Raw genomic sequence first — 25,271 nt, 5'->3', positions numbered from 1 at the left:
AAGGACTCAAAAGGATAAGGAAAAAAGCTCAGCAGTAACACTTTTATAACCACATATTTAAAAAGCTTTGAAGTGAAGAATCATTACATCAGAGTCATTTTCCTTGAAAGATAAAAAAAAATAAATTGCAGCATGAATATTAACAAGTTATTAGAATAGTGAATTTCAAAGAGTAGCAAAAAACAAGCAGCCGATGAGTGGCCTAGTTTAAAGAATGTCTTACCAATCATATGGTTAGCGACATGGATTTGTATCTCTCTCTCATTCTCAAAGGTCATCTGGCACTTGATGCATTGATAGGTCTTTTTCTGTTTAATAACCAAAAAGAGATTAGAGAAAACTGCACTGTAGCATAAGGTAAGTGTGATCATGAATACAGCATGTTAGGTGGTTCAATCTTCCTCCACTAAGGACTTTTCTGCTCACATACCCCCAACAGGACACCAAGGTGGGCTGGGCTTTTTGGGGACCATAAGCACAATGTCTAATTAACAGCCTGCTTTAGGAGAATTTTAATTTCTGACTTGAAAAATTCAAATTACAGTCCTTGAAAAATCTGATTGAATATTTGAGCTACAATTGAATTACTTGTGTCACTTAACTCATTGCAGGAAGATTTCCTGCAGGGTGAAATAAAAGGCATTGAAAGGTAACTCTGTTTTCAAAAAAATATCAACTTTCTCAAAAAATTCCCTCTTTAGTTAAATTTAAAATTCAGTAGGCCAAACACCTATAGTTACTTGCAAGAGTAAAGGACAAAAAAAACCCAACACATTTTGTAATGGTCTCCCACCAGAAACCCTGCATTACAGGATTCTGCAATCCAGAAAACTGCATTACCCCAAAGAGTGCTTTCCTAGCACAATCTATTTTGTATTTTCTCTGCCTCAAAGTCATACTAGGGAGGCTTAGCTACAGGTCAGGAGACAGTTTGGAGAGGCAATTACATGAACCATTTATTTAAATATGGAAAAGGGCTTTTGTACTCAGTGTGACAGTGACACATATACATGTGTAACGTGACAGAAAAGTGCAAGAAATCATTTGTAGATATTAAAATGTATGTTGAAAAGTTAGACCTCCAAGCTAGGATAAAATCAAAAACCAATAATGCGAAGCGTTTGTGCACTTGCAAAACCTCTTCTTTCCCAAAGCAGAACCATGGTGCTTCTGTATAAGGTGCATACTCATGTACAGCATGGGACTGTGCTGTTTATATAAATATCTTTTTACATGCAATTTAGAAAAATCGGGCCTTTTATGCCTACTTCTTCCTGAAGAAGTGTTCCTATTGCAACACTTGCCACCAGCCATGAGCATGTGGTCTGTATCCTTATGGCTAGAGTTATTGGCAGCAGAAAGTATGTGAAATCTCCATGCACTGGCCACAAGCTCAGCTGAGGAATGGATGAGAACCTCAGGCCATCAGCAATGAGAAACCCAAATCAGAAAACCACACCTTTTTGAAGCAAAATATTTTGTGGATATTTTTTCTGCATTTTTAGATGCACATTATTTCTTCTTACAGCCCCCACCCCACACCCAGATATAGAATCCCATTTTTAGGACAGCAGTAATAAGTCAGAAGTTTTGAGTTAAACAGAGGAGTTGCTGTCACCTCCTCTGCGCATGGGATCCAATTTCCTTGAGCACCTGCTGAGGAAAGAACAAATTAGGTGCTGCCAAGAGCTTCTTAACTGCTTCCCATTTCATCAATGGCAACAAGTTAGCCTGCTGGAGGTTAATGAACATGCTGTAATAACATAATAACAAATGCATCGGTCTATGGATGTTATGCATATTCCTTGAATTCTGTAGGCAGTGTGTGTTTCCACATAGGCAGGGGCTTTCCAGCCTAAATTAACAATGGGTGATTAACATGAAAATAGGAAGAAGGCTATAGCCTGTTGTCCGAAACCTGACACAGCCAACCATATAAAAGAAAATAGTCTGGATTGGCTAGTTATCCCTAAGCAGCTCAAGAAAGTATCCTCCTGGAGTCTATTCAGAAATCAAGGCTGTTAATGGAAAAGCAGCTGGATTTCTGCAGCACTTTTTCTTGGGAATCTATTCCAGCAGATGAGCACAGTGCACATACACACACACACACACACACGTCCTCTCAAAGACACTGGCACATGCACACTGAGGGCTCCTAGCTTTGAAACCAAAACAAAACAGAACACAAAAAAACCTTGGTCAAGAAAAACAGGATTGGGTGGTGAATGATTCATGTGGTCATATTTAGAACTTGAAACCTTCTTTAAAATTTCAAAGCTAAGTTCTGTGCCTTATTCAACACTTATCTCTGTTATGAGAGCTCCCTAAGTAACTAGCTAAGGCCAATATTTCAGCTCAACTCTATTTCAAACCTTTAAAGTTATATTAAACACAGGCAAATGATTCATTTTTTTTAAATTGATTTCAGTGCTTCTGAAAGCTCCTTACTACCAGATCTGGAGACAGGATGTCTTTGTTTATTCACAGACCCAGTGCAAACTCCTCCACACCATTTCACAAACTTATAAAACACTGTGTGCTGTGACCACCCCTCAGAGAAGACAGCAGACTTCAGACTTCCTCTGAGTATTATCTTCAGCTGCAGCTAAGACATACGCATACAAAAGAGCAGCTTAACTGAGGCAATGCTCTTGTCATAAGGTACCTTTTGCTTGATATGAAGTGAGGTCAGTAAATGGCTTCATATAGGCCACAAAATAATGATAGCTAGATTATCACTCAGATGTACATGTAAGAGATGGAAAAGCCCAATTTTTGGCTCATTAACAATTATCCTTATAAGAATGCCACAAAGCCAGACTTCCATTCTCAGTAAATGGGGAGCACTAGTTTTAATGCAAGATTGTGTTATTTGTGGTGCCAAATATGACCTTCAGCTACCATTTTAGTGGCTATTATGGCTTCATGAACATTATTAATGGATCAGCTAACTCTATATTTAGAGTTTTGTATTGATGTGTGGTGTAAACAAAGGTGCTCAGACTCTGAAGAGCTGAGTCTAGGTGGTGGCATCTAGAAAACATGAGAGCAAATGAACAGGCCTTCAGCAGAGAGCTCAATCCCCATTAAGTAAAGATACTTAATTCTAATCTTGGCACAAAGTAATAGTATCAACAACAGAGGGTTCTGGTTTCTTTTCTGAAGTAACTGTTGTTCCCATGGGTTTTCCAGACTGTCCTCCTTTAAATCTGGAAGTGGTTTCCTGTTTTACAAAGAAAATATTCCTCCATTCAAGTAGATTTACAAGGGAAGAGAAGGGGTGCAGGGGAGAACAAAGAGAAGGAATTGAGTCCAAGAAAGTGAGCAGGAGAAAAGGAACTGAAAAATGGAGCACAATAGAGTTCATTCTTCCAACTTTCTATGCCACTTCCTTTGCCTCTTCAGTCCAAATAACCTAGGTGGGCTAAATATAGTAACACCATTCAAGATGGTAACTGAATTGAAATCTAAGCATTTGCCATTTTCAATGTTAAACAAGCATTGTTAATTGTAACTATGGTACAAAATAAGGTAAAACTGTTGTAAGAGAAAGAACAGCCTGAAATGTGACTGTTTCCAGTATTCCTGAGAAATCTCAGTACTAAGCAACTAGTCCTGTTTCTCAAGACATGCACATTCCTCTTGAAGACATACTAAAAGGAATTAATAAAAAGTATTCAAAACTGAGGCTCATGTGCACAGCAATATGGTCAGAAAAATGGAAGCATTACCTCAGATGCAATCATGACAGAATGAAAAAAGGTTCTGAGCTTTACACGCACCAGATACAAGAATGATACCTCCACTTGTGATGCTCATCTAAAAATAACACTTTTAGCCCTATTTCAATAGAACAGTTCATACAGAACTAAGCGTAAGAGTCAAACAAAAACTGAGCAACCTTTTACTAAAAAAGCATATTTAAGGGACGTTTCATACAGAAGACCATTGACACCACTTAAAATCTCCTAACACAGACCTTTTGATGCTCATGTTTCCATGTACAGGAGACAAAAACTTTGTCCATCTGAAAATCTGCTTTTGTGAATTGGATCCTAGTTAGATACCCTAGAAACACATGTACTGAATTCGTATTTGTTCTTGGTTATCTGCCACACTAAAATGTAAGTGAAGAAGACAGAAAACAGCAGCATTTTCAAGGATTATATGCTTTTAAACCACTTTTATAAATCAAGAGCTAATAATTGTTTTTCTCTTCCCTTCCACTCCATTTAGGTTTTCTTCTGAAATTCCTTTTTCTTCAATTCAAGAAGTATAACTGCTGGTGGAGTGATTTCCAGCATTCAAAGTATTATGCATTTTCTATTTCATTGTCACCTTTTTAATCTGATTGTATTTCATTCTGCTTGTTCTTATTTACTCAAAAGTATATGCCTATTGTTTAAAATTTAATCTCCCTTTGCTCTTTTTCTGTCTGTACCTTTTCCTAAGCTTCAACTGCTTTTCTGTTTAAGAAGGAAAAATCAATAAGGTGTTTAAAAGAGCAATGCAGAAGTGTTCAAGAATTGGAGAGAAGCAGTTCTTGTCTGGACAGCTGTAGATTACTCCAGGTGCATTGTCCACTTAAGATTGCTCCAGTCAAATGGTATTTTACCTGTAAACAACATGCTAACAAGATGACAAGAGAGATCACATCAACTTGCTCAGCTTTTCTATGAAGCCAGTTAAGTAAATTCTATTCTTGAGATACAGGAATTTATGACCATTTAAAATTACTTAAGAACCTCTATGCTAGGCAGATGCACAGGGCACTCATTGCCTTGAGAAATTAGTGAAAGTCTTTTACCTGAGTGAAAGACCAATAGTTTCTACATAACTGATATCAGAATTCAGGTCTTGTACCTATAATGAAGGGTAAGATAATGAATTGTTCCTAATAACAATGTATCTATTCCTGGGATGCTTACCATAAAGGTCTTTGATATTAGCATATATGCAGGACACAGACACTTGTTGAAGGTGCCATTTGCCATCATCACAAATGCTGATTTTTCATTATCTTTTACAGAGGAACTAAGACCTTTCCTCACGGGATGAAATTCAAAGCATTTACCTTATTAAAGGACTTAAAACTTTCCCCTGAGTAGAGAGAACAAGCAGGGAAACTCTCACTGAAGACGAAGAGTTAAAGCAAGAAATCAGAGGAGAAAATGGCCAGGTATGCTGCTTCTGACAGTGAAAAGGAAAGAAAAGCCTAAATACTTCAGGCTATAGGCACAGCCATGTGAAGTAAGAATTAGTCCTACCTAAGAGAATAGAGGTGTTTTAAGAAATTTAGACAGAAGTAAAGATCTGAGGAGGAGGAGGAAAGAGAATGACCTAGGCAGAGTCCCAGCTGAACTCTCAAAAAGCATCCCACCAAAGGAGGGATACTTCCATTCCTTATTCCTCGGCAGAATGAGGTATGTGTGTCTGGAGCCTTAGTCACACATTCACTGTACACAGAAGGAACAATATCCATTTTACTAAAAAAAAAAAACCCCAGAAAAGTAACCTTCTGTGGGGATTACCTCAGAAGCCTGTAACAGGGGCTGTGAGGCCAAGGGGTGCTGGGGCAGGCAGTGCCATGCTCTGAGCTGGCTGCACAGAGCCCAGCTCAGCCAGATGCTGCTGCCCAGCCTGGCCCAGGTACCGAGCCAGAGCTACCAAGTCCCACTGGGGACATAGCCTGCACCAATGGACACATCTCAGCCTGGGTCTTCAGGACGTACTCAGAACCTTCTCTTACTTGCTGAGTCTCTGGTATTGTAGTTGAATGGTATTTTCAGGTTCCTTTAATGCAGTAAGATGTGTTTGGAGGTGCTTTAATTAGCAGATTGACATAAACAGGCATCCACGGCTGGAATTATTCATTAGGAGTTGGGTGCCTAATTTCCTTAGATACTTTTGAAAATCTCACCCCATCATGTTTAATTAAAAATGTCAGATGATATCAATACTCAGATGTGTCTACTGTTGGTCTCCAGAGAAGATTTCCAAAATCTACTTCTCATTCCATCTGTTCCTGACAGAGGAAGGACTGACTTGGCCCATTCTTGAACCAAAACATCAACAAATAATTTTGGAAGATTATAAACTGCAAATGATATTAATCTCCTGAGTAGACTTCTGAAACCTTAGTTGGATCTGCATGTTCCCAAGTATCTTGTAAGCTAAGAAACTGGAAAGCAGGCTATCTGCAAACATTACCAGAGAGTATGCTTTTTTGTAAACTGCGTTAGACAACAATTTCCAGATTTGCTAAGAAAAAATCTTAAGGGAGAGCCATGGAGCAGATCCTTTTAAAATCACTTTTAAAAACCATACACACACATTCACAGGCACACACATGCATACAGACAAACAGGTAGCCTCAGAATGTTCACCCCAAGACGCCCAAGAGGACAAGCTCTTTAACACAGAAATTTAGTTTAGGTGAGAATTTGGGCTTTAGGTGGAATGCACTGTATTTTTCCTCAAAAGTTCTTTTATCCTCCTGCTCATGATTAGTCCCCTGGTAAGAAAAAAAAAATCTCATTTTCCAAGTATGAAAGATCAGATTTCCTTTGGTTTGGGTATTGTGCATCTCATTTTTTTCATGGAAATGCCCCAGTTTTTCCAGACCTGCCAGTTCAGTGGCATCAGAATTCATGGACAAATTCAGTCCCCACCTACCAAGATGTATGATAAAAAATCTGATACACTGCCACTAGGAATCAAGAAGCTGCAAGGCCAAGCAATATCTAAGGTGTTACTCTATTTTCCTTCTATTTTGGTTGGATTTTTTAGTAGCACAAGATTTTTTATAAAGTGACAGTTTTAAAAAGCATCATAGCAGTTCTCAGTCACATTGGAAGTCTACATTTTATCCCTTGAACATTTTAAAGTTCAGCTGTACTTACCCTGGGAACAGGGGACGTCTGGGTACCTTTCCTTTGGCCACTAGTTTCAGGTGTCAGGTCTCGGTGGTCCACCTGAATGTGGCTCTCAAGGTCTTCAGCACTTTCAAATTTGACACTACACTCTGGACACCTCAGACTGCCACACGGCCTCTCATTCACCTCCTGTGGAGTCAAGCCTGAAGACTGTCCATTTGTGCTCCTGGTCATGCATCCAGCACACAGGCCATAGGGAAGGCCATTTACATCCAACTTTACCAAGTCCTGCTTATTCCGGAACTCCTTCAAGCACAATGCACACTTGTAGAGTTTTTGCAAGGCCTGGCCATTGGGTGACGAGGTTGCAGAGTTTCCCGCCAATTTCTGCATATGGAACGTCCCATGAATTTTCAGCTCAAGGGTAGAGGTGACTGTCTGCATGCAGACAACACAACGAAACCCAGTGAGGGAGTTCCTGAGATCTGGATGCATCTGGCAGTGCTCAATGAATTCCTCCTCACTCTGCAGTGGCATTTTGCAGATCCGACACGTCCCTGTGTCCAAACTCTTGCTGTGAGTGACTTTGTGCTCTGTGAGGGTCAGGAGTGAAGGGAAGCGTTCCCCACAGATGGGGCACATGTAGTGCTTAGCTGGGCCTCGATGGGTCTGCATGTGCTCTCTCAGGCCATTTTCTGAGAAAAAGGTCCTTGAGCAGATATTACACTTGTGGCTACCTTTGATGAATTCTGCTTTCTTCCTAGAACAGTCATCCTCCCCAGGCCTGATGTTATGATCTCTCAAACGATGGTTCTGCAAGAGGACTTCCATAGTGTAGGCAGCCCCACAAATGTCACAGCCATACATGGGCTCAGAGGCATCTACATCATCCTCACTGGCTTCATGACTGTTGGAAGTATCTGGATTCTTCATTAACATGTTCTGAATATCTGCCCCTTCTGTCTTCTTATTCGTTGGGGTCATGCCATTAGCTGTTCCATTTTCAGCGCTAGGATCAAACACACAATGTTTTTCCCGTAGGTGCTTTTCAAGCAAGATGATGGCATGAAAAGCTTTACTACAAAACTTGCAGTTGTATTTTTTGCTGTGAGTTGTGATGTGGCACTGCAGTTCTACCTCTGTGCTAAAGGTTTCACCACAGAAGATGCATTTGTGAGACTTTGATGGATTCCCCAAGTGACTATGCTTCACGTGGATCTGGAGATCCACCTCCTTTCTGAAATCCCAGTTACAGGCTGTGCAACGATACATCTTCTTTTCATTGCTATGCTTGACTGCCAGATGGACTTGGATAGATACCTTGGAATCAAAAACTTCTTGGCAAAGGGTGCAGTGATACAACACAAAAGTATGCATGTCCAACAAATGCTTCTGTAAATCATCCACTGAAGAAAACTGTTTGTCACAGCTCTCACAGACATAATGAGTTGAAGTTGTCATGTAATGTACGGTGAGATGCTGCAGAAGTGACTCCTGGGAATCAAAGTCTTCTTTACACTGAGGGCAAGACTGTTTCCTCAAGAGCAGTTCCAAATGCAACTTTAAATGGGTTTGAAAACTTTCAAAATTTGAGAACTTTAGATCACACTGATTACACGGGTATTCACCATTAGACACTGAGTTGACGCTAGCAGAAAGCCGTTGCCTTTTAGGGGAAGAGACTTCAACATCAGAAGAAACTGGACTCTGCTCTGCTTTTGACTTCTTATTGTGTGCCAGAGGAATGTTCTTGTGGTTTTCTTTAATATGCTTTGTAAGCTTCAGGATGGAGCCAAAAATGGGGGAGTTTGTGCAATAAGGGCATGAATAAACTTCCATAAAAGACTGTGTTGGCTGAATGACAGGGGAATCCAATTTTGAATTTCCTACATTGCAGTGAGTCTGCTGAATATGCTCAGTCAAGGTTGCTTCAGTCAGAAAGCCCATGGAGCACTGGTTACAGAAGAAAGCATTGTTGCCATCTTGAGGGGTAGCATTTGGGCCACAGTGAGTAATACGGATGTGTTCCTGTAAGCTATTGATATCTGCAAACATCTCTGGGCAGTAGTTACAGTGAAAGGCAGAAATGTTGCTAAACTGCATCATGGGATAGGCATGGTTTTTGTGCACCTTTCTCACGTGTTCATTCAAGTTGTACAGTGTAGGCATGGAATCAAGGCAGATCTGGCACGTGTGGCTTTGCTGAGGTTTGTCTGCATGAATGGTCTTCAGGTGGATCTCCAGAACAGCAAGGCTGTTGAAATCACGCTTCGAGCAGTACGGGCAGCTGTAAGTAACTTTAGACCAGTTCTGGCCTTCCTCTCTGTCCACAGACCTCATTTTCTTTTGGCCTCTCAAGGGCTTTAAGGTCGAATCTGGGGTGGAACCTCTTTCCACCGACGCGCTGGAGTCGGGCGTTGCGCTGCTCATGGATGCCACGCTCCCCAAGACTGGGTCAGGACTGATGCTGTGATTACTAGAGTCAGGTTGCCTGTGGCTGTCCAAGTGGCAATAGACTTCCTCCACTGAAGAAAACTGCTCCGGGCACATAGGGCACTTGTGTTTTTTGTTGGCATGGGCTTGATGAATGTGTGAGAGCAGCGAGTTTTCGTCTGCAAATACTTCAGGGCAATGAATACACTGCAAATCTGCCTTCTCAGAAAGCTGTGGGTGGCGTGTCATTACGTGCTTCTCCAAGTCTTCAGTCTGACTGAATGTCTCTTCACAGTAATCACACATAAAATCATCCTTCTTCACCTCTTTCTCATTCTTTGCCATATGTTCCTTGTTCTTTTTATGAGCTTGCATGTGACTCTGCAACGAGCTGGTAGATGAAAACCCACGTTTACACACAGTACACTTGAACGGTTTGCTGGAGCTGTGGGTTTTCAGGTGAATTTTGAGGTGGTCGCTGCGAGAAAACGCAGCCTCGCATTCGTGGCAATGGTACTTTTTATCCCCTGTGTGAAGCTTTATGTGGCGATCCCTACTTCTCTTGTGCTTAAAAAGCCGACTACAGTAGGTGCATTTGAAAGGTAGTTTGTCACTGTGGATCTGCTCGTGCCTTTTAAGGTAGCTCAGGCGAATGAAGGACTTGTCACAAAACTGACAGGGATACGGCAGGCCAGTCCCCCCTTCCTCCTCCCCGATGCCGAGATCACACCCATCTCCTATCATCTGAGTGGGTGATGCAACATCTTTGCTGGAGGGAGATGAAGCCACCCAGGAGAGTTGTGGGTCGTCATCACCATCTGTAATGGGAAAGCAGAAAGGAGATTAAAAACAATTCCCAGTGCATCTGTGAAATAAGGACAAAGCTCTCAACAACACTATGGGCTTCTGCTACTACAGCATAAAAAAAATCAACTAAAAAAATATCTCTCTAGCATTTCAAAGGAGGTTTGAGAAGGAGAAATAAAAATATATTTGTACACATAATTCACAAATATGCCAACATGTAGTATTAATAAAAAACATTTTTCTTTAGCAGGTTTAACACCTGCTGACTATACTCTAAAGCAATAAACAATGAATAAAGCAAGCAAAACACAGTGTGCAATGAAGCAATGCAAACACTTAAAAAAGCTACAGTGTTAAGTGATCACCTGTGATTTTGTGGGCCTTTTTAAATGCTGCACTAAGATGGTTTTAAGTAATGTCTCTATTAAAACACTGCAGTTGTCTCAAAACTGTAACAGAATGAAAGACTGCTCAAAAGCAGAGTCAAACATCTAGGGAAAGAAAAGGATCAGATTTGAGACAGCTCAAGAAAATCAGAGGAGATCTGCACATTCATTCATACGAAAGGTAATGCTGCCTGCTTGGTACAAAACCAAACAAATTAAAAGAGCCCAGAAAATCACCATTGGAGATCTCAAGACATCGCAAAACAATCAGCTTCAGGATAAGCCAACAATGGCCCAGCCTCTGTTTTAATAACTATTTCCTTTGCTCAATATGAGGCTTTGGAAAATATTTTATAATTTGATATTACCATAATGAAACACAGCACCAACTCCAGCAGCAAAACAGTCATTTTAGGAAAAATACATAAATTGCTGGCAGCTTTCACAAACAGAATTGTTAACAAGAAACAGAAGAGAAGATATCCTAATTCCAATAAATGCAGAGATGTTGAGTGAAGCAAAAACACCAACAGTCCAAGATAAAACTGTACCACGGAATGAAGCAAAAATAAAATTTGTGTAAATGAGGTTAGGCTCTGACCACATACACATTTGGAGATTCAAAAAAGGAACCAGTTCTCCAGATACGTTGTCTTTATAAAACATTTAATGCTCCTACTTCAGCTCTTACTAAAACAAACCAATAAAAAAATCCCCAACTGTGCGTGTAGGCTGCCACACGCGCACTCCTCGTGCCTGCCAACTGCAGAGTCACCAGGCAAAGCAGAGCACACGTACAGCGGAGCAGCTCCCAGAGAAAGGCTTGGCTAATGAGGATATCACCACCCTTAGAGCCTGGCTCCTGTGGCACTCTCTCTTTGGCAAAGATCTTCCTTTTCATCCCAGGAAGAGAGAGAAGAATTATCTTGGACAGACTAAACCAAACTCACCAAAGAACTTTTCTGGCACGACGGGGCTGCCTGTTTTCCGGGATGCACAGCTCAGGCGCGGCTCCCTCACCCCACGCTCCCCAGGGAGCTCTGCTCTCGCTGTTTAGCTAAACCTGATCCAGAGCAATGCCAGACACTAAGAACACACTTCCTCCCCTCCCAAAATGCACCCCAGTTCTCAGAAAGCACCCACACTTCTATGATGCTCAAGGTCTTTGTGCTCAACTAATTCCTGCAAGCCTAGCTGAGCCTGGACCAAAAATCCAGAAAACGAGCTCCTGATTTTTACATAAACTTTTCGCAAGCTTCGTTCCCCCAGCCATGAGTCGCTCTCTCTCTACGGCTGCTACAAAGCCTCATGTTCCCATTGTAAACCCCTCCACTGCCTTCCCTGCTGCCAGCACAGCTTCACTCTGCCCCCCGGGAGCCCCTGTCCCCCCATCCCTGCCGCCAGCCGCATCCAGGGCTCCATCCCCACGGACCTGTGGCCAAGGGCCGGCAGAGGGAAGGAGGCAGCCGGCTGCCAGCGCCTGGATTAGGGGCCCCAGGGAGGTGCCGGTAGCTCAGGGCTGGCTAATTCCCTCCTCTCGCCAGCTGGGCTCCTCCAGGGGAAAGGAGACAAAGGGGAGCAAGAGAGGGATGCTGGGCCTGAACTAGGGCAGCACATGTTGCGTTTGCTGGAGCTACTGCTGTCTACAGGGGGAAGAAGAAAAACAACAATGGGAGAAAAATCACACCATCACTGTGTTACTTACTGCTCGGTCTTATTAACTGAAACTAAAATAATTTTAAAGATCTGCTTTGGAAAAATTATTATTAAAAAAATATGCACTTTAAATATCTTCCCTTTTGCAGACAGTGGCACACAGAGGAAGGACTGCACCAGGAAGAACCTGGAGCACTTTAAAAGGCTCCAGTGAATAAAGCTTTGTTGTTCAGCTTTGAAACTGTAGATGCAGTGGGCCAAATCCAGTGGTAACACAGGCCAGAGCAACTGCTTTAACTTCCTTACATCTATAGGTGCCTGTGCCAACCATTACATTGCCCACCATACAAAATGAACAAATCTTTTAGGTCTCTTTTTCCTCTGCTACAAACCAATCTACCTCAAAATGGACTCTGACATCCAAGCACAGCCAGTTCCCCTCCAGCTGCTGCTCTTCAAACATATTGGGCTATTCAGAAAAACAAAATGAAACCAAGCTGGTATTTGTGAGTGATGCACAAACACGTTGCTGTGCTAAAATAATTTGGGTTTTTAAAAATGATTGAAAAGCTAGGTTTCTAATAAAAATGAAACTGTTTATGTTAACAGTTGAAAGCAAAGACCGTGTCCTTTTGTTAGATTGATTTAGACCTATCAACAATTTTCATGCTTAACTTCTAGGTTCTTTTTATTGCACCATTTTCTTATACTTTTACAATTAAAAAAATTTTTAAAATAGGAAATTTTAAGGCCCAGAAACAACCTTCCCTGACTTCCTTACAAACACGATACTAAACTACTAACGGTCTAAACTGAAGAAATTAGGGAAAACTCATTATCATTAATCTCTTTATGGAATGAAAGATAGCCCTATTAATTTTAACTTGCCATATTAAATTGAAGAAAAGACCTATAATGAACTGAGAAAGAAATTCAAAGGTATTTTACCAGAGTAATATTTTAGTGGGAAGATATATTTTAGATGTGGTGTGACATGTCTGGCAATGATGGTTAGAATAATAATTCTACATTAATGAAATCAAAGGAATGTAGCAGAATGAGAAAAATCACTTTCAAAAAGGAGATTAAAGTCATTAAAAATGGCTAATCCTGCAAAGTGGGACTCTTCTAAAATAGAGAATCACATGGCTGGTGCAAGGCTTTTGTCATCTGTGCATAGGAGAATCAAAACAAGTATTAAAAGGGTAAGAAAATTCAATAAAAAGTTTAATTAGGAAAAAAAAAGAGCATTAAGGAAGCTTCAGGATGTCAGTAGTCCTCAGGATATATGTGCAGGTCATAAAGCTTAAAGGGCCAAACTTGATAATCAATCTCAAAGTGGTACAGTAATTTAGCAACTTAATGTTCAGCACGTTTACGGGACTGCAAGCATTTATCATCATCACTGAGGAGCTAATTCCACCCTCAATGCATTCAATAAATGTATTTTTCCTTCTAATAAGAGCAATTTGGCCAAACTGTAGTATAAATCATACTGCATTCTCTGTTTATCTTCCAGATAACATGACCCAAGTTCAGAAATTTACTTGTGAAGCTAAAACAATAAAAGGAAGTCTTAAAAAATGTGATCTCTCTTAGAAAGGAGACAATACAGCACAGCACATATTGCCAGGAGTAAGCAGCACTGCCAGCTCAGCATACACTGATGACGTTGATATATTTATTATTTCCAGAGTTATTTTGCTAATAGAAATAAAATCAACCAGAGATGGTTTCAGAGTCCCTGCAAACACTTTCCCCATTCTCCCTGCTCACAGCGAGCTGGAAACATTGTGCTCCTGCCAGACTTTGAGCCAAGCTGCATTTGAAGCAGTTGCAGAGGGACAGGCTTGCTCAGCTGCCTGGTCACCCACATGGCCCCAGCCCTGGGGGAGTTGTGCAGGGGCTGCACAAACCCAGGCTACCCCCCAGCCAGCTGCTTTTTCACTTAAGAACAAAAGGTAAGCACAGAGCCCATTTGCTCGCCCAGATCTGAAGTTTATCCCTGCCTAAACCCTTCTTTTTACCAATGTTGAGTATCATTGGGTTCCAGTAAAAACCTCCCAACTCTGTCCCCTTCATGTGGAAGGTTTAGGTGTCCCCTACACTGTGGGGATGTCACAGTGTGACCTGCATGGTGTGGGGGGCAAGTTTACTGCAGCTGGGTAGGGTGCAGAGAGCAGCACAGATTGAGCACCACAAGGCTCAGAAGAGGCCACACAACCGGCCTAGGCATCAACAAAATATCCAGGGCAATATATTTGGCCAAAGAGGCAACTTCAAGACTCCCCACCTGAGCTCAGAAGGCGTCTCCATGCAGTAAACCAAGGAGATTAAATTTGGAAGATGTTATTCTGTGAGGTTTATTCATGTAGCACAGAGCTAGTGCACAAAAGAAACAGTGAAATTAACAAAACATCAACAAAAAAAATCACGAAAAGGATTGCAGTTTAAGTTCACATTCCTGCTTCTCTCTGAGCCTCTTCATCACACACAAGCTGAAAATGGTCAAAGAACTCAAATCTCTTTAGGCTGTTAAGAGCTGATGGAATTCTAGCATCCAAACAAGTAAGTTATTTTTGAAAATTAGCTTAGCATCGTCAGACATGCCTCTGAACTGTACTTCATCTCATCTCCATAACAGAAAAAAGCCATCTGCTCCTCAAGGGCAAATTGTAGGGCTTACTTCTGTATAGCTGTGAAACCCTGAGACATCCTCAGATGGAAGGCCCGGCAGAAATGCTATCAATTTCAATAATTACTATTATCACAAATGCTTAACTATATGGATACAATACATAGGCTGAGGACTGAAAGATCTTCAGTACTAGTCACAGCAAATGTTGCATTGCTGCACTATGTATTAAAGGCAAGGATAGATCATTACAATGGATTATAGTAAGAACCTCACATAGCATACGCTGCTCATTTACACTGCAGGGTTAGTGTGAAATAATGCAAGTCAAGTTTCCATAGCAAACATTTTAAATTTCGATATTTTCAGTGCACTGTGACAGCTTTTTGCTTAAATTTTTTGTTGGAGTGTTTGGTCCCATTTTCTTGCACATCTGACATGCGGTTATAAAAAACAGTAAATAATAAAAAATATCATTAATATTCCAAAGTCAATTTTCTATGCATATATTAGCAGCACTGAACACTTTTGTTCATTGTGTCACAGAAGGCAAAAGCAGACTGCAAACCACCATCTCTTGTGGCAATGAAAGCCTTTTTATGCTGACACTGCACCTATCTCTGAATGGTATTGTAACTGTTGAGCTGTGACTGAAACCCAGCATTCATGAGCACTCAAACACACTTAGCTAAACAATGGGAAAAAAGATTTCTACAACTTATTCATAAGTATCCCTACAAAAAAAATCATGCAACCGATCAACCCACCCTTAGCCAAGGCACTAAGGAGGGGCCCTGGGAAGTTCAGGCTGCTCTGAAGAACTCTACATGCATCTTAGCTTCAGACTTCAGCAATTTAGTGTCTCCACAAAACAGTCCCCATAGTTTTTCATTTTAAGGCACTATGCCATTTTTAAAATATATACATTAAAAATATATGAAATGTTCAAAGCAAACCTAAAATTGGATAAAACCCTAAGAGGTGCTAATACAAGTGGCACCACAGGCGGTGCTTTCATTATCTGTGACTTGAGAAAAATGCAGTTATACCTAATTATATGCTTATGTGGTAAACATTTTTGTTGGCCTAAATTACCAACAGTTAGTAACTCTTTTTCCAACTTCTCAGCTTTGCACTGCAATTCATTTTTAAGTGGAGTTTTTTTAAAAAAAAGACAGACAGACGTCTGGCTCAATGAAAAGTATACATAATCTAATTTTTCTTCTCATGCAGAGAGTAACTTAGCATTTAGAATACAAAATCAGTACAAGATGTAGTGCAGAATTTCAAACATTAAACTTGCTGGGATGTTTGGTGCAGATAAACTGTTACACATAGACATTTAAAACCTGTCTGTCTCTGTTTAAATCTTTCTGTAGTGATCAAAGATGCATGTAATTAGTCTTTATTACATTGCAAGTTAAAAGCACACACAAAGATGTCTATTGAAGCTTAGTTAATATCCAAAAATTTGCTAAGCCAGAGTAAGACATGCCTGAGCCCTTGTCTCCCATTAGCAGGGATATCAAGACTTAGTAGTGACCATTGATGGGATGATAGCTAATTTTACACAGAGGATAAAATCAGAAAATTCTTTTTAACGTTATTTTTTTTATGTCAAGCAGTGTGCATTTTGCTGGTAAGAAAAAATTAGCATGTCATTAAATAAGTTATTTCACACTTCAATAAATGGCATAATAAAGGGTGGAGGAGAGCATTTTATGTTAGATCTAGGAATAAACTAAATGCTTTCAGAGTTGAATCACTGTTTTTCTTTACTCCCTTTGGAAAAGCAGCAGATACTATATTCTGCTGTGCATCATGGACTTGGGACTGAAAACAGCTGCACTCTAATTACATGTAAAGTGTACCAAAACATTCCTTTTATCACAGACTGTAAATCTGTTAGCATCTGTCTCTCCTTTGTTTCTTCCACAAGATACAAGCTTGTTTCTACATTTTTCTCACCTGTAGCGGTGATTAAAATTCATTATAAATGAAAGGAGTGAACACTAAAACAAGTTCCTCTGTGTACAGTTCTAAACTCAAATTAGAAACAGCTGTTTGCTAATTCATGCAGTGATGTTTTGTCGTGCTCTGTGAATCAATAATAACTCACCCTATTTCTACCAAAACGTTAGCATTATATATACATTTTGCTTAGCAATTTGCTCTTCAGAAACTTTCAAATGCACATTTCTATCTTTTTAAGTGAGATTAGAAGATGATACCAGCAAAATCATCAATGAATTAACAGAAAGATTTTAATAGCTTGCTCCTCATGCTTACCCTGCTATCTAGGGGGTCCTGTGCCACTCTTGCCTGCTTTGATACCTACAAAGCATTTAGCAAGAAGTCACATTGTAAAACACATCTAAAAGAACAAAACTGTACACAAGGTCACATGTACACATCACAGATCAAACAGTCACACCAAGAGAATACTATAAAATATTTTCAGCTACGACATGTACAACTTTCAAACATAAGGAATGGCAAAGACCTTAGGAAAATAATTCTAGTTGAATAATTACTACTTATTATGATTAGTTATAAAATTAGACACAGTAAATGGCAGTAATTTTGTTAATCATTAGTAATATTTCTTTAGTAATATTTCTTCAGATTCTGTTAGCCAGAGCACAAACTTCATATGACCCTACTGGCCTTACACTCAGACAATTATATTCTGCACTTCTTGCTACTTGATGTCAACATTTATCATTATTTCAACACTTATTATACAAAACAAAGAGACAACCCACAGCGGTTAAGAGCTTTGCCTGCTTCATTTTTTATCAAAACCTAGGGACACAAGCAGAGTGGCTGCCATGTTTTGAACAGATTCCATGGCAGATGTGGAGAGCCTGCTCTCATCACAGCAGGACCAGGGCCAACCCTGGCCCCCACACTGCCCCCTTTGCAGAGCCAAAATCCAGCCCAGAGTGGTGGAAGTGCATCAGTCTCCATAAAGGTCTCTGCAATATATGCAAGAAAAATCTTTTTCTCATCTAGACATAAAGATGTTTTCCCTTCCTCATGTTTTGTTACTGCCAGCAGGGAGGGCACTCCCTATACAGCACAAACCCCAAGCATTGAGACTCTGAACCACTGGTGGAGATGTGGCCAGTGGAAGAGTCTTTCTGGTGGGATGAAATGCACAAGATTAATTTCCTAGATTTATTATTTCTTCTATCCCATTTCTTCAGTTAGCTCTCAAATACAGCAGGCACCTTTTCTAAGGTTGTTTTCCTCAGTACCCTCAGGCACGTGTGGTCAGAGAGACTCAGCTCAAGTGCTTTCCCTCAGTTCATACCCATAACTGAGCACCAGAAACAAAGACTGGCTGCTGTCTGGGGAAACTCAGTAAGTTCAGAAACCAAAATTAGAGAGACAGACTTTTCTCTGTGAATTGACTAGATTGGTGTGATTTAATTTAAGGTTTTACTGTGCTTATTTCCATGTTCCTGAATCGTACTTTCAAGTGAAGGAAAGTCACCAATTACAATCCATTTAGCTCATTCATAAAATTCATTTAAGGGTCATATCCTGCATGGTGAACAGGGAGACCTGGAAGCCAGCACTGATGAGGACAGGCATCACTTTCCCACAGGATGTTCAGCTTGTGCATAAGCAACTGAGCAGCATTCTGAAGGAACAAGTGTCTTTAAAACTGGGGCAGTGGCAAACTAGGACAAAGAGTTTTGCTAAGACATCTGCAATAAGCTGCTGCTACAGCTAAGACTAATGCTTATCTGCTTCTGTGCTCATAGGTATATATTAGAGTGGTGCTTCCATTTCTGCAGAACTCTGTTTGCATCTTTTTAGCCTTGTATCAACTCAGAGGCAAAAGAATTACTAAGACAGGAAAAAACAAGGACCAGAGTCCCCAGATGTTTTCTAGTGTCACCAAAAGTAACTGAATTGCCAGGATGGTTTTCTATGATGAGATCTTCAACTGATGCTGTGGAGTGACCTGACCTCTAGGAAAATGGGTTTGCAGTCCCTGTCTTTCAAGGATGAAAAGCCCAAGAATAGACCATTGCTCCTAAATGAGTATTTTCCACCAGTGCTCAGTAGAAGAAATGTTGATTGCCATTTTCCAAACCTGAGAAAAACCTCTTGTTTCAAACCTCAGCCCTGCACAGGACTTTACTGCCAAGCTTTCCAGTCTGAGGAATTTAAAGCTGGTCATATTATTAGAGCAAGTTGCAGGGGAAAATAAACCAGCTTGTTAAGTTAGAAGGAGAAGGCTGTTCCAGACTCTCATTTTGATCTAGGTGGGAAAACTGTGACGCACTTACAAACTTAATGGGGCTGACGTTGAGGATGAATAGACCTAATGCTGAAAAACACATGTTGGCTGAAATTACTCAGCAATAAACAAACAGTAAAAAAGCAGCAACATCCAGATTTTATACTGCCTTCAAAGGACCGGGGAAGAAAAATCAATAAATTACATGTGACAGACAGTATCAAGTAACCTGTTTTATAGCTATGCATATGCATTATTGGTCAGACTTCTAAATGTGTTGTGTTTTCACATCAATCCTATTGAAATCAACAGCAACAGCAGCTGCCCAACACTTTTGAAAACTCAAATGACATAAATATGAAATATAGCCAGTTCTGCAGAGAGGTATTTTCAGAAAGGTGCACGTATTCCCTCTCTCTTTCATGAATTCAGAGCTGAGATTTCATGCAAACACTGAATGGAAAGGAAGCTGCAGTTGTGAACCTTGCAGCTTCCGTGAGTCTGGTGAGTGTAGCTCCTCAACACCTTCATTTACCTGGTTTTGGTGGGGTATCTATGCCCCACTGAACCCAGAAGGTATCCCTGTAGCCAAAGAAGCTGCCAGCTCTACCTGAACCAAGCCTGGAGATGGTGTCTACTACAGTTAAGCATGGCTCCCATTCCTTGGGGACAGGATGTGTTACAGAAAAGTACAATTAGTTAAGACTCTGGGTTTGTTAGTGTTTCGTTTAAAAAAAAAAAGTGCATTTTAAATTTTTAAATGTAAAAGTACACATATAAAGCACATTCCTGACTATTATTTAGATAAACATTGGTCATGAATCTGCACCATGTTTGTGTCTGGCTTGAGGGGAACAGCATTAAACAGAGGTGGGAAGTTTCTTCTTACCAATACCTGACAGAAATAACTGAAAGGCTTATAAAGAAAATAACTGTAGATCTTGTGCTATGCAAGATGAAAGCCAAACAGCATGGCCTGCCTGGGGTAGATATATATTCCATGCTGTATAGTAATGCTGTTTCTTTTTCACTAACAGTATCCATCATTTTAAATAAGAAATGACGTTTTAAAAAAGCAAGCAAACTGAAGTGAACATTACCACTCAGTAATAATCTTTCTCAGTACATTGGTGTCCCTCTACAACAAACATGCTGCTTGAGAGACCTTTCAAGTTTAACTGGCAGTGACCCAGCATCTGAGATCTGAAGCCTTGCATGCACCACACAACAAAACTGCCCGCCAAAAGCTGCTCTCTTCTCCAGCACAGCTTTGTCCTTTTGACTGAAGGACCCAATGACAAACCACACAACTGCACTCTCAACTCTCCAAAAGATGAGCTACAGCAACAGCTAAGGGCTCTCTTCACAGGGCTCATGCCTGCCCTTGGTGCAGCCCAAGGAGGGATCCATGCCTGACCTTGCTGAGCATCCACACAGGCTGTGGGAGTCACCCCAGCAGCGCAGGGTCACAGCACACCACTAGACTGCCCTCTCCTGTGGGCACCAGGCAGCCAGATCAGCCCATGCAATGCCCCGTCCCCTACACCAGGAGTCTGCAGAGAGACTTCTTAAACCTCTCTAAATTCTTCAGGAGCTTCTCAGGATTCCAGCCAGCACCAGCCACACTCAGGAGAAGGCTTCCTGTAGAGAGGTTGCTCATCAGTGCAGGTAGGCAAGGGCAGCACAGCTGGGGAGCCAGAGGGAACCCAAGCAGGAGCTGACAGCGCCTCCAGCCCTGCTCTGCCCCTGCCAAGAGACACACAGAGCCCAGCAGAAACCTCCCCTCCAGTCCTGGCTGTGCTTCCAGGCTCAGATGCAGATACCACACTGCCCACACACCTGAACATGACAGCACTGTCCTTGAAGAGCAAAGGGAAGTCCTTGCCCTTCCCTAAGGGCAAAGATCTCTTCCTCTTGGTTTGTTTAACACAGTCTTAGGTGTTGATTACCCGTGTTCAGATAGCTCCAGTTCAACCAGCAAAAAGGTTTCTATCTGAATGCATGCATGTGGTTGGCTTTTTTCCTCCCAAAAATGTGAACTGGACAATTTATTCTTGTTAGGAACTGTCTCTGTGCTTTGGCCACAGATACATGAGAGAGTGGATTTATAATGAGAAAAGGTGCAGAGCACAATTATTTTTTTAAATGGGATTAAAATTAGGGTTAGAGCATACTTTGGATCATCTCAATTTATCCCTGAAGAGAAGGAGGGACAGCAAACATCTTGGCACTTGGAAACAAGTATCTTTCTCCCCACTGTCTCTCCCAAACAGAACTCCTTCCACTTGAGAGCAGTCTCACACGGACATTGGCATTGATACCAGAGAACTAAATGAAATTAAATGAAATAGCTTGCCCTCTAAGTCTACCCAACATAATGAAGACTGGTTATACTTACAAAAAAGTATCTGGTAATGTTAATAGACTAGACAATTCAGTAAAAAGAATGAGGAAGCAGTGAGGAGAGACTGAATTCATCCTAGAAAAAAGCACCTTGAAACTACAGGTACAGAAAAAGCATTTGGCTTTCTGTACCTAGAGTCTCACATGCCTGGAAATCCCAGATACAGTGCGGCAGAGATGAGTTAACAAAACCTAGTACTGAAATGCAACTGGAAGACTGCACCCCATCTCTACTGACATGAGGAGGCAAAACAGCGACTTCAAGCAGCATAAGATCACACACTGGCATAAACTCACACCCTGGCTGAAGCTCCCTGTTCAGACAGAACCAGACCGAGCAACTCTGGTGTGTCCTGTAGGAGAGACAGAACAAGGTACTCCAGATACACACACATAGAGATATCTTATTTTTTTTTTTAAGCACAGTTACAGGAAGTACCAATCTCAGCTCCCCACCAAGACCAACTTATCTGTCTGCATTTAAGAAAGGATTTCAATGTCTTCTGTAGAAAAAAATGGAAAACATCTTCTGAGTAAATATTAGACTGACATATAACAGTAACAGTATGGTTTTAAACACTTCATTGTAGAGGTTACAGTCTTGAATTCCTATGAGCCAATTGTTAAGGACAAATGAGACTTCTTTTAAAAAATAGAAACATTTTCTCATTATTTAGAAACACTTTCTCATTATTAGGATTATCATACCTTGCATCTTTGGATTTCCTATGAACATAACCATATCCCCAGACCTCCTGAGATCAGGAAGGTTATAGGATCATGTCTGCCCTAAAGTGCCTGTACACAGGCTTAAGAATTACCCCATTTTAATTACTCCATCTTAGTTGTTTGGCTGGAATTAAGATACTGGATCTGATCTGGTTTCTTCCTTACTGTGTTGCTTTGTATCAAAACACCCATTTTCTAGTGGGTGGTGCCTAACAAAATACAAAACAGAGGTGTGAGCACAAAGGAAAAAGCACTTATAGATGCACAGAAACACAACAGCTGCCCGATAGGTACAAAAGTATTAAAAAAAAAAATAAAAAGAAAGAAAGAAAAAAGTAAAAAAGATAAATGAGTCGTTATTTCAGAGTTTTGCTACATTTTCCATTTTGAAACATTTTACCACCTATCTAATGTCATTAGAGAAGCTTCCATTGCAACCAAAGGAAAGCAAACACCTCCTAACTATCCAACACAAATTCCTGTCACAGTTTTTGTGCAGTGTTATCAGGTAACAATATTTACCATGTACAGTAATTATGGAAAACTCTGAGATTGTGTAATTATGTATTTTAATTACATGATCTGATTAGCTTTTTAATCACTTAATAAAAAGAAAGGAAATTCACTGAGGTTGTCAGAAAGTTAATAAAAATAAGGTAATTCACCACTAAGGCTCACCATGGTGCCTTCCTAACTACTTCCTTGCTACACCCCACTGTGCCTAGGTATTGGAGGTCAACTATAAGTATTAATTTCCTTACTTTTATTAACTTTGGTGACAATATTCATGCTCTTTTGGCATGTTTGGGTTTTTTTTCCTTAGAAAATGCTTCTCATTTGGCTGCATGATATTTTAAGAGATGCAGACTCCTCAAAATAAAGCACCTGCTTGACTTGAAACCTGCCAAGAGACCCAGCTTTGCCCTGCTCTGTCCCCACCTCCTTTGAAAGGACGTTAGGGGTCAATGTGACACAGTGCCAGGGGAGTCACACTGCCAGCCTACAGAACTCACCCAATTTAGAGATGTCAAACAATGTATGAACAAGGCTGGCTGGTCACAGTAGGTCACATTAAGTCAAGGCCATCAAGATGCATGGAAAGCCAGCACAGTGCTATGAGAAGATGACAGAAATTGGCCCAAGCATTGGAGAGATGAAGGCAAGCAGCTGAGCCCAGGGCAGCCAGCAGAGACAAGGTGGGTGGCAGAAAACGGTGCCTGTCCTGACCTGAGAGGCTGGGATCTGGCCTGAGGAAGGGGAGGACTCAGCAACAGCAAGAGCCATCATTTCTTCAGGAGTCAGGACAGCCAGCTGCCTGCACCAGGCAGCAGAAATCACCCAAGAATCCAACTATGAAACATAAGCAGCCTCTCAACACCATCCCATCAGCTGCTCCCAGTGCAAACCAGGGTCGGATGCATGAACAGATGTGCAGAGAGGGATGGAGAGGGGCAGAAGAAGGGGTTTGAGGCTGTAAGGAGAGGGGTGCAAGGGGTGCACTTTGCCTCTGTCTTACTTCTGAGGAAGCACAGAGCATGGCTGTTGCAGCTCTGGAAAACAATTTTTCTAACTGATCTCAGGAAACATTTTGTTTATATCCAAATTGGGAGTCTATAATGTAATACTTGGCTATTGGATTCAGCAGCTCTGTTTTACTCATTTTTGGATCCCCCTTCCCCACCACCACCCCCAGCCCTTCTTTGTTTTTCTCCTTTCTCTTTTTACCTTTCCACCCCCTTTCCCTCAATCCTCTGGGGAGAACAAATCACTTTGGGAGGTTTAATGGACTGACAAGAAGAGAAATTTAATCGGGGTGAGCATGCATGGGCCAGGCACATCAGAAGCAGCCGCAGTGCAATCCATTTGGGCTGCCCCACCTGTGACCCCAGCGGGGCTGGGCACCCCCTCTCTGCAGGGGAGAGGTGGGGTGAGGTCCTTTGCACGGGACCTTGGTGCTGCCTGCTTCAGGGGGAGTCACTGCCAGATGCTGACAAGCCAAGAGCGGTTATTTCAGGAGACTTTTTTTAATATAGAAACAGCTGACACAAAATGCATCTCACTCGGGAGGGAAACCATGCTCCCAGAAGTAAAAGACCACTTAAAAAGCTGCTTTTTTTTTTTTTTTTTTTTTTTTTTTTCCAAGAGAAATCTAAAAAAGTTTCAGGCCAGACATCACTTAGATTTTTCATTTCCATTTTAGGAGACTTGCACTGTCCCCTCCTAGTCTTGCCCTATCTGTGGAGAAAACTAAGGGGCTCCTGCAGCCTAACAGGGGCAGAATTGAGCAGATTAAGAGATGGTGCAAAGTACTTTCAGAAAGCAGAAACAACCTCAAATAAAATCTCTCTCAGATAAAGCAGCCACTGATGGAGAAGTCCTGCTTGAGCCTCCCCACCAGCAGCACCCTGCCAACCGTGCTGCCAAATGACTCCCCATGCCACATGCCCAGCCTGGGGACACAGGGACACACATTCAGCTGCTGCCCAGGAAAAGACATTGAAATGGAAGAGGTTCAAAATAATTTAAACAAGCTTTTGCACAGAAAATGGAAAACATTGTATGCAACAACATGACTCCTCTCCCTTTGAACACCATTTGCTGTGAACAGATTACATTTGCAAAGTATAGCTTTCAATATAGCGTAGCCAAAAGCAACCTAACAGCATAATTTTCTTCCCGGGTACTTTACTTTTGAATTCTTCTATGAACAATGATGCCGAGATTTGGAAAAAATAAGAAAACAAAGAACCCCCTTCTTCCCATGTGCTTGTAAACCTGGGTAAACTTACAAGAGACCATCTTTTAAACAACCAACATGATTTATTCTTGCTTGCGGTGCAGGCGCTGGCTACTGCCAGTAAATCTTAATGGCACACAGTGAGTGATATCTGACACTCTGCAAACTCACTACTACAAAGAACTTGCTCAGTTGAAGGCATTTGTAATGTTTTCTTTTCACTGTTGCCTGTATTTTCACTTTTGCTCTTTTATATGGCACCTCAATGAAGCTACAGTGTATCTGTGATGTTTACTTTAAATCTTGCTTTTTCTGTGCAATTGGATGGCATAAAAAGGACCATGAAACTATGGCT

The 25,271-nt window shown here is 41.1% G+C and overlaps 1 protein-coding gene across 3 annotated transcripts in view; it reads right to left on the bottom strand.

Moving 5' to 3' along the window:
- Nucleotides 1-25,271, bottom strand: part of ZNF423 (zinc finger protein 423) — a 228,052-nt gene that overhangs the window by 88,215 nt on the left and 114,566 nt on the right. For all 3 annotated transcript variants that reach the window (XM_030457955.1, XM_030457953.1, XM_030457954.1), the window contains 2 exons: nucleotides 6,903-10,126; nucleotides 224-308 (listed from right to left, as the gene is read on the bottom strand). In XM_030457955.1, coding sequence (XP_030313815.1) covers nucleotides 224-308; nucleotides 6,903-10,126 — 3,309 coding nt within the window. The remainder of the gene's footprint in view (nucleotides 1-223; nucleotides 309-6,902; nucleotides 10,127-25,271) is intronic.

The sequence above is a fragment of the Calypte anna genome, chromosome 11, assembly GCF_003957555.1.
Source record: "Calypte anna isolate BGI_N300 chromosome 11, bCalAnn1_v1.p, whole genome shotgun sequence".
Classification (NCBI taxonomy): domain Eukaryota; kingdom Metazoa; phylum Chordata; class Aves; order Apodiformes; family Trochilidae; genus Calypte; species Calypte anna.
The sequence above is the reverse complement of the archived record's forward strand: the minus strand, read 5'-3'. Positions and strand labels throughout refer to the sequence as shown.